The sequence below is a fragment of the Macaca fascicularis genome, chromosome 1, assembly GCF_037993035.2.
Source record: "Macaca fascicularis isolate 582-1 chromosome 1, T2T-MFA8v1.1".
NCBI lineage: Eukaryota > Metazoa > Chordata > Mammalia > Primates > Cercopithecidae > Macaca > Macaca fascicularis.
The window spans coordinates 60,736,343-60,748,436 of NC_088375.1; the positions used below are offsets into that span (position 1 = coordinate 60,736,343).

A 12,094-nucleotide genomic window follows, 5' to 3' on the forward strand; every position below is an offset into this window, starting at 1 on the left:
ATCTAAGATGTACTTTGGTTTGGTCCAGAAAGGCAGGACAACTTGAAGCAGGGGCTTCCAAGTCATAGGTAGATAAGAGACAAATGTTTGCATTATTTTGAGTCTTCGATCTGCCTTTCACTGAATATGCAATTTACATGTGAGGTGGGAGTAGAGGAATGATCACTTATGCCTTAGCTTGGCTCGGTGAATCTGCATTTTTACATAAACAAGAAGTCAGAGGGATATATCAGATACGCATTTGTCTCAGGTGAGCAGGACGACTTTGAGTTCTTTGTCCCGCATCTTTGAAGAGAAGCTATCAATTTCCATTGCCAAGGTGAAATTCAACAGAACTGTTTTAGGGTAAAGATCCTGAGGCCCACAAGGAATTTCCTTGCGGGCAAATGGTGAGGAAGGAATATAGCTTTAGAAACCAAAAATCTGCTCTCTTTTCCTTTCTCTGCTATCGTGGTGTGTTCTTGCTTCCACTTCTCGCCATGTCTTCTCACAGGACTTTCAGGATTAAGCGATTCCTGGCCAAGAAACAAAAGCAAAATCGTCCCATTCCCCAGTGGATTCGGATGAAAAATGAAAATAAAATAAGGTACAATTCCAAAAGGAGACATTGGAGAAGAACCAAAGCTGGGTCTATAAGGAATTGCACATGAGATGGCACATATATTTGTGCTGTCTGAAGGTCACGATCACATTACCATATCAAACTGAAAATGTCACCACTCTCTGGAGAGTTCGACGTATTTTCCTCTCTGAATCTATTATGAATGCGTTGGTTGGCTGGGTTCAGTAATAAATATGTGAGGCCTTTCATTTAAAAAAAAAAACAAAAAAACCAAAAATCTTTGTAGCTATCTTATTTAGGAATAAAATGGGAGGCAGGGCTGGGCGCAGTGGCTCATGCCTATAATCCCAGCACTTAGGGAGGCCGAGGCGGGTGGATTGCCTGAGGTCAGGAGTTCGAGACCAGCCTGGCCAACATGGTGAAACTCTGTCTCTACTGAAAATACAAAAATTAGCTGGGCTTGGTGGCGGGGACCTGTAATCCCAGCTACCCGGGAGGCAGAAGCAGAAGAATTGCTTAAACCTAGAGGGCAGATGTTGCAGTGAGCTGAGATCGTGCCACTGCACTCCAGCCTGGGCAACAAGAGGGAAAACTCTGTCTCAAAAAAATAAATAAATAAATAAAAGGAAGGGAGGCAGTTTTGTCTGATTGACACAGTTCCCAGCTTGACTTTTCCTTTTGGCTTAGTGATTTTGGGGTCCTGAGATTTATTCTCCTTTCACAGCGGCATCCCCAGCTATTGCACTAGATGTCGATAGTATCCTCTAGTTGTGACAACCAAAAATATCTCCAGACATTGCTGAATGTCCCCTGGGGGGAAAATTGCTCCTGATTGAGAACTACAGTCGAAAAGAGGACCCTGGAATAATGGAATGCAGGGAGGCTGGGAAGAAAGTATATGCAGGGCGATGGTAGAGTGGAACTAGGGAAGCAAAATCAAACACTTCTTGGTGGTCTCATTTTATTTTTGCTTTTCCTCTGTTCTTTGCCACTCTTTGTTGTTTAAAACAGCCCAAGTTTCAGCATCTATTTTTCAGCATCTGCTATACTTCTTGCACACCTTTCCTGCCATGGTAGAGGCTGGGGTGAGAAGCCAATATCTGGAGGGAATTAGTACCTTCCATGGGCACAGAAAGAGCCCTGGAAATAACTGAGAATGATTGTTCCTTTCTTTCTTTTTTCTAATTGTTTCTTTAATCTTTGTTTTCCTGCCCACTACCCCTCATTGTGAGTGGTGCTGTGCCTTGATCAGTCTTTGCTAAGGACATGGTCTGAATCAAGTCCAAGTTCTCCATGCCTCTTTGAGCCTTGAAATTTGTCAAAGAATAAAGGGAAATGGTATTCCAGGAAGTGAGTAGAGTGTAGGATGGCCAGTAGCAATGAGCTGGCAGATGTACGCAGTGGCTAGATGGCATTCTTGCGAAGAATTAGGAGTTAACCCTTTATAAGATGATGATACTGATGGTATTAGCTAATAAAAACAAGCCCTTAGTACATGCCTGCTACTGTTTTAACTGTGTTTCATTAATTAAATCATTTAATTTTCACAACCTCATGAGTAGGAGATATTTTTATTCCTGTATTAGAGATGAGAAAAAAAATGCCCAGGGGGTCAAAATAACTTGCTCAAGAGGCAGAGCTATGTTTTTTCATTCATGCACTCTGCCTTCAAATCCTCATTCTTAAGGCCAATGATATTTACAAACCACATGGTCACTCTAGAAAATGCCAGTGACATTGAACAAGGTTCCTATGAAAGTTGGGGATACTTTGTTAGATTTTTGTTGGTTTTGTTTTGCCTTTAGCAATATCTGCAGTGGCTGGATTGTTTTCAGTGGGGAGATCTCCTCAGGTACTGGGACAAGGTTTCTGATAAGCATGAGAGGTCATCAGGGCTCCTCATGTCTTGATATCACTGACACCGAGTACTGACCCAGACATTGAACTGCTTGCATCTCCTACCACACCTCACCTCCCTGATATCTTTTCTTCCATGCTTACACAGATTTAACTCAGTGGTCCATCCCTATAGTCATTGCCTTGCATATATTTCTAACTTCTTTGCTTCTCAATTAATTGTATAAGATTGGAAAATCCACAGCAAAGTTTAAATCCAATCTTCTCTATTCTGAGCCTTCACCTATTTAGCTCACCATGGCTAGGGGAAACACACAACCGTGCTGATTGGCGTCATGTTGAATTCAAAATCAAGAGCCTTGAGTAGGCCCTTAATGTTGTCTGTAATGCCTCCCTAATCCATTCTGTCTCATATTCTCATAGACAATTTCCCACCTTCTCTGTCCTCTAAGCCTCCAATACCTTTTCTCCATCCTCACTCTCAATTGATAACTTTACCTCTTTTTTTTAACTGAGAAATTAAAGCAATCAGAAGAGAACTTCTACAGACTCCCTCCACCGTATCTACCCAGCCACCAGCTTTAGCATCCATATACTCTGCCTTCTCCACCTGTTACCATTAGTTAATTTAAAATCACTCCCTCTGCTGAAGCACTGGATCTCATCTCCCTTCCTCTAATGAAGAACATTGCTGTACAATTCTCCTATAAATAAATTACCAGTGGGCCGGGCGCGGTGGCTCAAGCCTGTAATCCCAGCACTTTGGGAGGCCGAGACGGGCGGATCACGAGTTCAGGAGATCGAGACCATCCTGGCTAACATGGTGAAACCCCGTCTCTACTAAAATACAAAAAAAATTAGCCGGGCGCGGTGGCGGGCGTCTGTAGTCCCAGCTACTCGGGAGGCTGAGGCAGGAGAATGGCGTGAACCCGGGAGGCGGGGCTTGCAGTGAGCTGAGATCCGGCCATTGCACTCCAGCCTGGGCAACAGAGCGAGACTCCGTCTCAAAAAAAAAAAAATAAATAAATAAATAAATAAATAAATAAATTACCAGTGATTTATTTATTGGCTTCCTTCCTTCATAGCAATCAAGTTTGCCACATTGATTGACTTTTCCTTTCCCAAAAGATTTCTCTGTGGTGGGTGACACTATTGGATAGCATTTTACCCACAGTAGAACTTCTTTCAAAATTGGAGTCAGTCCTCTCACATCCTGCTACTGCTTCATCAATTAAGTTTATATAATGTTCTAAATCCTTTCTTGTCATTTCCATGTTCATAACATCTTCACTGGCAGTGGATTCCATTTCAAGAACCCCGCTTCTTTGATCATCTGTTGTGGGAAGTCAGGGACCCCGAATGGAGGGAGTGGCTGGAGCCGTGGCAGAGGAACATAAATTGTGAAGATTTCATTTTAATATGGACATTTATCAGATCCCAAATAATACTTTTGTAATTTCTTACACCCATCTATATGTCAATCTCTGAAAATAAGTTTTGGAGATTTCATTTTAATATGGACATGTATCAGTTCCCCAAAATAATGCTCTTATAATTTCTTATGCCTGTCTTTAATCTCTTAATCCTGTTATCTTCGTAAGCTGAGAATGTACATCACCTCAGGACCATTATTGTGTTAGCTGTACAAATTGATTGTAAAACATGTGTGTTTGAACAATATGGAATCAGTGCACCTTGAAAAAGAAGAAAATAACAATGATTTTCAGGAACAAGGGAAGACAACCATAAGGTCTGACTGCCTGCGGAGTCAGGCAAAATAGAGCCATATTTTTCTTCTTGCGGAGAGCCTATAAACAGACGTGGAAGTAGGGAAGATATCACTAAATTCTTTTCCTAGCAAGAAATATTAATAATTAATACCCTGGGGAAGGAATGCATTCCTGGGGGCAGGTCTATAAACGGCTGCTCTGGGAGTGTCTGTCTTATGTGGTTGAGATAAGGACTGAGATACGCCCTGGTCTCCTGTAGTACCCTGAGGCTTATTAGGATGGGGGAAAAAACCCAGCCTGGTAAATTTGAGGTCAGACTGGTTCTCTGCTCTTAAACCCTGTTTTCTTTTGTTTAAGATGTTTATCAAGACAATATATGCACAGCTGAACATAGACCCTCATCAGTAGTTCTGAATTTGCCCTTGTCCTGTTTCCTCAGAAGCATGTAATCTTGGTTCTCCTTTTTGCCCTTTGAAGCATGTGATCTTGTGACCTACTCACTGTTCTTGCACCCCCTCCCCTTTTGAAATCCTTAATAAAACTTGCTGACTTTAAGGCTCAGGTGGGCATCACGGTCCTACTGATATTTTACCCTGGAGGCCCAGGTGTAAAATTCCTCTGTTTGTACTCTTTCTCTTTATTTCTCAGCCAGCCGACACTTATGGAAAATAGAAAGAACCTATGTTGAAATATTGGGGGCTGGTTCCCCTGATAATCATCCATAAGAAGTAACTCCTTACCTGTTCAAGTTTTATCATGAGATTGCAGCAATTCAGTCTTATCTTCAGGCTTTACTTCTAATTCTAGTTCTCTTGAACCAGAAGTACCACCTCTGCAGGTACTTCCTCCATTGAAGTCTTGAAGCCTTCAAAGTCATTCATGAAAGTTAGAATCAATTTCTTCCAAACTCTTGTCAGTGTTGATATTTTGACCTTCTCTCATGAATAAGAAATGTTCTTAATGGCATCTGAAATGGTAAATGCTTTTGAGATTTTTCAACTTATTTTTCCCAGATCCATCAGAGGAATCTTGCAACTATCACCTCACTAGGCTGGGTGCAGTGGCTCATACCTGTAATCCCAACACTTTGGGAGGCTGAGGTCAGCAGATCACTTGATCAGGAATTCCAGACCTGCTTGGGCAACATAGTGAAACCCTGTCTCTCCTGAAAATAAAAACAATAGCCATGCATGGTGGCAGGTGCCTGTAGCTTTTGCTACTCAGGAGGCAGAGGCAGGAGAATCGTTTGAACCCTGAAGGTAAAGGTGGCGGTGAGCCGAGACTGTGCCACTGCACTCCAGCCTGAGTGATGAAGCGAGACTCCATCTCAAAAACAAACAAATAAAACCAAAAAAACTATAGCCTTATTAAATGTATTTCTTAAATAATAAGACTCAAAAGTCAAAATTACTCCTTGATCCATCCATAGATGACAGAATGGATGTTGTGTTGGCAGGCATAAAAACAATATGAATCTTCTCGTATATCTCCATCAGAGTTCTTGGGTGATCAGGTGCTTTGCCAATGAGCAATAATGTTTTAAAAGGAATCTTTTTTTTTTTTTTTTTTTTTTGAGCAACGGTTCTCAACAGTGGACTTAGAATATTCAGCAAACCATGCTATCAACACATGTGCTGTCATTCAGGCTTTGTTATTCCATTTCTAGAGCACAGGTAGAGAAGATTTAGCATATTTCTTTAGGGCCCTAGGATTTTTGGAATGGTAAATGAGCATTGGCTTCAACTTAAAGGCCACCAGCTGCATTAGTCCCAAAGAAGAGAGTGAGCCTGTCTTTTGATGCTTTGAAGCCAGGCATTGACTTCTCCTCTCTAGCTATGAAAGTCCTAGATGGCATCTTCTTCCATCAGAAGGCTGTTTCATTCACGTTGAAAATCTGTCGTTTAGTGTAGCCACCTTCATCAGTGATCTTAGCTAGATCTTCTGGATATCTTGCTACACTTCAGCTCTTGCTGCTTCACCTTGCACTTTTACATTATGGAGAGGGCTTCTTTCCTTAAACTTATGAACCAATCTCTGCTAGCTTCAAACTTTTATTCTGCAGCTTCTTCATGTCTCTTAGCCTCCATAGAATTGAAGAGAGTTAGGGCCTTGCTCTGGATTAGGCTTTGGCTTAAGGGAATGTTTTGGCTGGTTTGATCTATCCAGACTACTCAAACTTTCTCCCTATCAGCAATAAGACTGTTTCACTTTCTTATCATTCATATGTTCACTGGAGGAGCACTTTAAATTTCCTTCAGGAACTTTTTAACTGTATTCACAGCTCAGCTAACTGTTTGACACAAGAGGCCTAGCTTTCAGCCTGTCTTGGTTTTCAACATGCCTTCCTCTCTAAGTTTCATCATTTCTGCCTTTTGATTTAAAGAGAGAGACATGTGATTCTTTTTACTTTAACACCTAGAGGCTGGTGTAGGTTTATTAACTGGTGTAATTTCTTTTTCTTTCTTTCTTTCTTTCTTTCTTTCTTTCTTTCTTTCTTTCTTTCTTTCTTTCTTTCTTTCTTTCTTTCTTCCTTCCTTCCTTCCTTCCTTCCTTCCTTTCTTTCTTTCTCTTTCTTTCTTTTCTTTCTTTCTTTCTTTCTTTCTTTCTTTCTTTCTTTCTTTCTCTTTCTTTCTTTCTCTTTCTTTCTTTCTCTCTCTCTCTCTCTTTCTTCCTTCCTTCCTTCTTTCTTTCCTTTTTTCTTTTTAATTTGAATCTGAGTTTCACTCTTGTTGCCCAGGCTGGAGTGCAATGGTACGATCTTGGCTTACCACAACCTCTGCCTCCTGGGTTCAAGTGATTCTCCTGCCTCAGCCTCCCAAGTAGCTGGGATTACAGGTGCCCACCACCACACCTGGCTAATTTTGTATTTTTAGTAGAGACAGGGTTTATCCATGTTGGTCAGGCTGGTCTTGAACTCCCGACCTCAGGTGATCTGCCCATCTTGGCCTCCCAAAGTGCTGGGATTACAGGCATGAGCCACTGCACCCGGCCTTTTTTTTTTTTTTTTTTTTTCGAGATGGAGTCTTACTCTGTTGCCCAGGCTGGACTGCAGTGGTGTGATCTTGGCTCACTGCAACCTCTGCCTCCCAGGTTCAAGTGCTTCTCCTGCCTCAGGCTTCTGAGTAGCTGGGATTACAGGCATGCACCACCACTGGCTAATTTTTATATTTTTAGTAGAGATGGGGTTTCACTATGTTGGCCAGGCTGATCTCAAACCCCTGACCTCAGGTCTCAGCCTCCCAAAGTGCTAGGATTTCAGGTGTGAGTCACCGTACCTGGCCAGTTGGTGTAATTTCAATATTGTGTCTCAGGGAGTAGAAAGGCCCAAGGAGAAGGAGAGGGATGGGGAGTGTCTGGCTGGTTGTTGGAGCAGTCAGAACACACACATTTATTGATCAACTTTGCTGTCTTATAAGGGTTAGTTCATGGCACCCCAAAATAACATGAGTAACATCAAAGATCACTGACCACAGATGACCATGACAGATATACTAATAATGATGAAAAAGTTTGAAATATTTTGAGAATTATCAAAATGTGACACAGAGACATGAAGTGAGCATATGTTGTTGAGGAAATGGTGCTGAGAGTCTTGCTCAATGCAGGGTTGCCACAAACCTTCAATTTGTAAAGCACACGATATCTGCAAAGAACATTTTAAAGTGAAATGCAGTAAAGCAAGATATACCTGTATAATTTTCCATGCTGTCACCTCCAACTTTTTTTAAGTTGTTAGATTCAAGTGAGCCTCTTTTTGATAGGAAAAGCTGTATTTGTTTTCTAATTGAGTGAGACAATCTGTTTTTGGCTAATGCATGTAGTTAATTTCTGTTTTTAATAAGTTATGTTTATATTTATGGATTTTTAAAATCTCAAATGTGATGTATATCACATCGCACACCTTTTATTTTTATTTTTATTCCCTCTTTATTGCCTTTAGTGGGGGATTGGTTGAGTTTTTCTTTTCTTCCCCATTACATTTCTTTTTCTCTCTAGTTTGGGCATTAAACACTATTTCTAGCATTTGGAATTATCCTAAAAATTTAACACAAATATTTTTACTTAATGTTTAAAGTTAATATGATTACTCTTTCATTGAACTAGAAAGTTAGAACACTTTAACCCTGATTAACATCCCTCTCTCTCAATATATAAATATGTATACACATATAAAATATATTTTAAAATGAACACTTCTGTATATGGTTATATATTTAGAAATCTATACACAAATGAGCAATTACTGTTTCAATGGAAATTGAAACAATTTTAGCTACCTGTACATTTACTAATTTCTTTCTCTTTTTTTGAGAGGGAGTCTCACTCTGTTGCCTGGGTTGGAGTGCAGTGACACTATCTTGGCTCACTGTAACCTCCGTCTCCCGGGTTCCAGCAATTCTCCTGCTTCAGCCTCCCGAGTAGCTGGGACTACAGATGCGTGCCATGGCACCTGGCTGATTTTTGTGTTTTTAGTAGAGATGGGTTTTCACCATGTTGGCCAGGCTGGTCTCGAACTCCTAACCTTAAGTGGTCTACCCACCTTGGCCTCCCGAAGTGCTGGGATTACAAGCATAAGCCACCATGCCCAGCCAACGTTTACTAATTTCTTTCTTTTGTTTTCTTTTCTTCTTCTTCTTTTTTTTTTTTGATACAGTCTTGCTCTGTGGCCCAGGCTGAAGTGCAGTAGCACGATCTTGGCTCACTGCAGCCTCTGCCTCTGGGGTTCCAGTGATTCTCTTGCCTCAGCTTCCCTGGCAGTTGGGATTACAGGCCCATGCCACTGCGCCTGGCTAATTTTTGTATTTTTAGTAGAGATGGTATTTCACTATGTTGGCCAGGTTGGTCTTGAACTCCTGACCTCAGGTGATCTGCCCTCTTCACCTCTCAAAGTGCTGGGATTCCAGGCGTGATTACTGATTTTTGCTGTTAAGTCCCTTACTGGTGTCATCAATATTTGGTTCATCTTATTATTCATACCATCTTTAAAAAATCCAACACTAAGTATGCATCCAGATATTTGCTGGATACATGAAATAATGTGTGAGCCTAACTTCTTATTTTCCAATGGAAATAGAAAGATTCTACTGTAAGTGACATATTGTTACAGCTGCTGGTTTAGCTATTCTTAACTCTTTTTTTTTTTTTTTTTTGAGACGGAGTCTCGCTCTGTCACCCAGCAGGCTGGAGTGCAGTGGCGCTATCTCGGCTCACTGCAAGCTCCGCCTCCCGAGTTCACGCCATTCTCCTGCTTCAGCCTCCGGAGTAGCTGGGACTACAGGCGCCCGCCACCACGCCCGGCTAATGTTTTTGTATTTTTAATAGAGACAGTGTTTCACCGTGTTAGCCAGGATGATCTCAATCTCCTGACCTGTGATCCGCCCGCCTCGGCCTCCAGGGCTGGGATTACAGGCGTGAGCCACTGCACCCGGCCCTATTCTTAACTTTTTAGGAGAAGATATGGAACATATCGATGCTTGAATGAAAGTAAAGTATCTTCTCCTTAGAAAAAATGCACTTATGAGCCTACAACAAATTTTGCACATAGTTATAGGAAATTAACGGATACTTGAAGCATCCATTCCTGAAACCCGGCTCAGCAAACTTTGCTTTGGAAAGGTCTCAACCTTGGAACATTGGAGGTTTGGGTCTACAGATGTGGAATAAAGTCAGTTCCACCCTCATGAATATACTATTAAGACTATTGCCAACTCTAGATAGATAGAGCAATAATTTCCTCAAAGAGAGATCCGAGAGCATTATACCTGTATGTAGACAAGAACAAGGCAGTCCATGGTGACACCTTCCCTATCCCTGGCGTTTGGAAGCCAGAAGGATATTGTCTTGGCTTCACCCCTCATTAGACTGTCATCTCTCTTAAAACTCATCATTAGGGGGACATTACATCTCATCTTGCCCGGGACAGTCCTGGTTTACATCTGTTGTTCTAGTGCAGTTTTTAAGAGTGCTTCCTTTCACTATCAAAAGTGTCCCAGTATGGGCTGGGCGCAGTGGCTCACACCTGTAATCCCAGTCCTTGGGAGGCCCAGGCGGGCGGATGATCTGAGGTCGGGAGTTCGAGACCACCCTGACCAATATGGAGAAACTCTGTCTCTACTAAAAATACAAAAAAAAATTAGCCAGATGTGGTGGTGCAAGCCTGTAATCCCAGCTACTCAAGAGGCTGAGGCAGGAGAATCGCTTGAACCTGGGAGGTAGAGGTTGTAGTGAGCCGAGATTGTGTCATTGCACTCCCGCCTGGGCAACAAGAGTAAAACTCTGTCTCAAAAAAAAAAAAAGTGTCCTAGTTTGAATAATAAATTATATGACCACCCTACTAAGAATGAGTAGACTTGGATCAGTGCCTGGATTTATTTCTTCCCAACCACATAGATTCCATTCTCAAACCCAATTCTTCCAGAATCCCCATTGTGCCTTCTATCTCTCCTCTTCATCAGGCTCAGTCCAGACTTTGATCTGCTTGATCAGGAGCCAAGACTCTTGAGATGCCAACACCAGCAGCCGGATACAACTCAACTCTTCCACAGACTCTTCTTCAAAAAATACTATCTGGTCCAAATTTCCTCCTGCCAGTGGCCCTAGCAGGGCATAGCGAGCACAGGATTTGGGATCCTCCTGGGGTCATAGCCCAGTTCCACTTGCCCCTGCTGCAGTCGGTACCTCCCGTCTTTGTCAGAGCCTGTCAGCACCACTATCCGGGTGACTTTTTATGGCCTGTCCAGAATCACGGTCAAGTAGTTTCAAGTAGTTTCCTTTCAAAGGATCTAAGGTAGAGTAGCCCTTCTTGTTCAGTGTATAAGTGTACTGTGGAATCACAGCCAACCTTGACACCATGTCAGTGAGGACAGTAGCAACAGGGTTATCTGGTTCACCAAAGACCCTGTCCTTCTCCATAGGAAAGCATATTCATGAAACATAGAATAATCGCCTGTGTGGTTGAAGACAGAGGGACTGAAATGAATAGGAACATTCTGGGCCAAGAGAAGACAAAATTCAGAGAGAAGCAAGTGAGTACGAGTGTCCTTATGGAAGAGGAACAAGAAAGCGGTCAGGTGGGAGAGGTCACTGGTGCAGAAAACTTTCCCAGAGATGCTCAGGTGGGAGAACTCCAGGATCACCCAAGGTAGTTCTTTCCAGGGTGATAATGCCGGAGAGATGGCAGCAGCGAATTTGGGGGTGCAATGAATATGATCTTCCAACAAAGTAAAGTAATCAGAGAGGTTGCTAGCAAAGTTCATGAGGAGGGCATGGTCTACTTTCTGCCTGGAATAGAGGGCTTCACAGGGTGACGAGTGATTAACGTCACTCAGATCTCCTGGGAGAGGGGAGCCACCATGGATGACCAGCAGCTTCCCGGCCCCAATCTGTGCTGTGAAGAGAGCTGAAATATTGGCAGCTGTTTGGACGAGCCATGCAGGGTCAGGACCTGACAGGTGGACCAGCACCACGATATACTTCAGCTCACGTTCTGAGGAAGCTTGGAACGTGGACTGCAGGGTGTCCAAGAGGTAGCTCCCACGAGGATGCTGCATTGAGGCAATCCCCACGGTCCGCAGTCCTGGGGGAGAGATGAGGCACATGAGCACTTCAGGCTGGTGAAGAATTCCTAGGACTCTCCTCCCAGGTCTTCCCCTTATGCCGATCCCAGTGACAATTCACATTCCTTTTCCTGGGGCATGTAATCCAGATGGGAGGTTAATATCTGACCAGAAATTGTGATGTGATTTTATTTGGTCAGAGTATTGTGGTCAGTATTTTGGAAGGCTCTTGGGGAAGCTTTATGAAGGGCAGAGCTCTCTCTCATGGGCAAGGCTGCCGGTCAACAAAGGCAAATTGCTGGGTTGGCAAAGTGTCTTAGCCTGGCCTTGACCTTCAGCGTTATTTCAGCTACCACAGTTCAACCAGACCTGGATTAGAGGATCTCTGG

The 12,094-nt window shown here is 42.7% G+C and overlaps 1 protein-coding gene and 1 pseudogene across 1 annotated transcript; one reads left to right on the forward strand and one right to left on the reverse strand.

Moving 5' to 3' along the window:
* Positions 1-431: 431 nt before the first annotated feature.
* LOC102138871 (large ribosomal subunit protein eL39) lies at positions 432-839 on the forward strand. The gene has a single exon (XM_005553258.4). It carries the CDS (start codon positions 480-482, stop codon positions 648-650), a length of 171 nt encoding a protein of 56 aa, XP_005553315.3. The 5' UTR covers positions 432-479; the 3' UTR covers positions 651-839.
* A 9,680-nt stretch (positions 840-10,519) lies between these two features.
* On the reverse strand, positions 10,520-11,698 carry LOC123574375 (alpha-1,3-mannosyl-glycoprotein 4-beta-N-acetylglucosaminyltransferase-like protein MGAT4E; annotated as a pseudogene).
* Between the last annotated feature and the right edge of the window lie 396 nt (positions 11,699-12,094).

Excerpts from the sequence above, each read along its gene's own strand:
- LOC102138871 (XM_005553258.4), top strand. The coding sequence starts at position 480 with ATGTCTTCTCACAGGACTTTCAGGATTAAGCGATTCCTGGCCAAGAAA.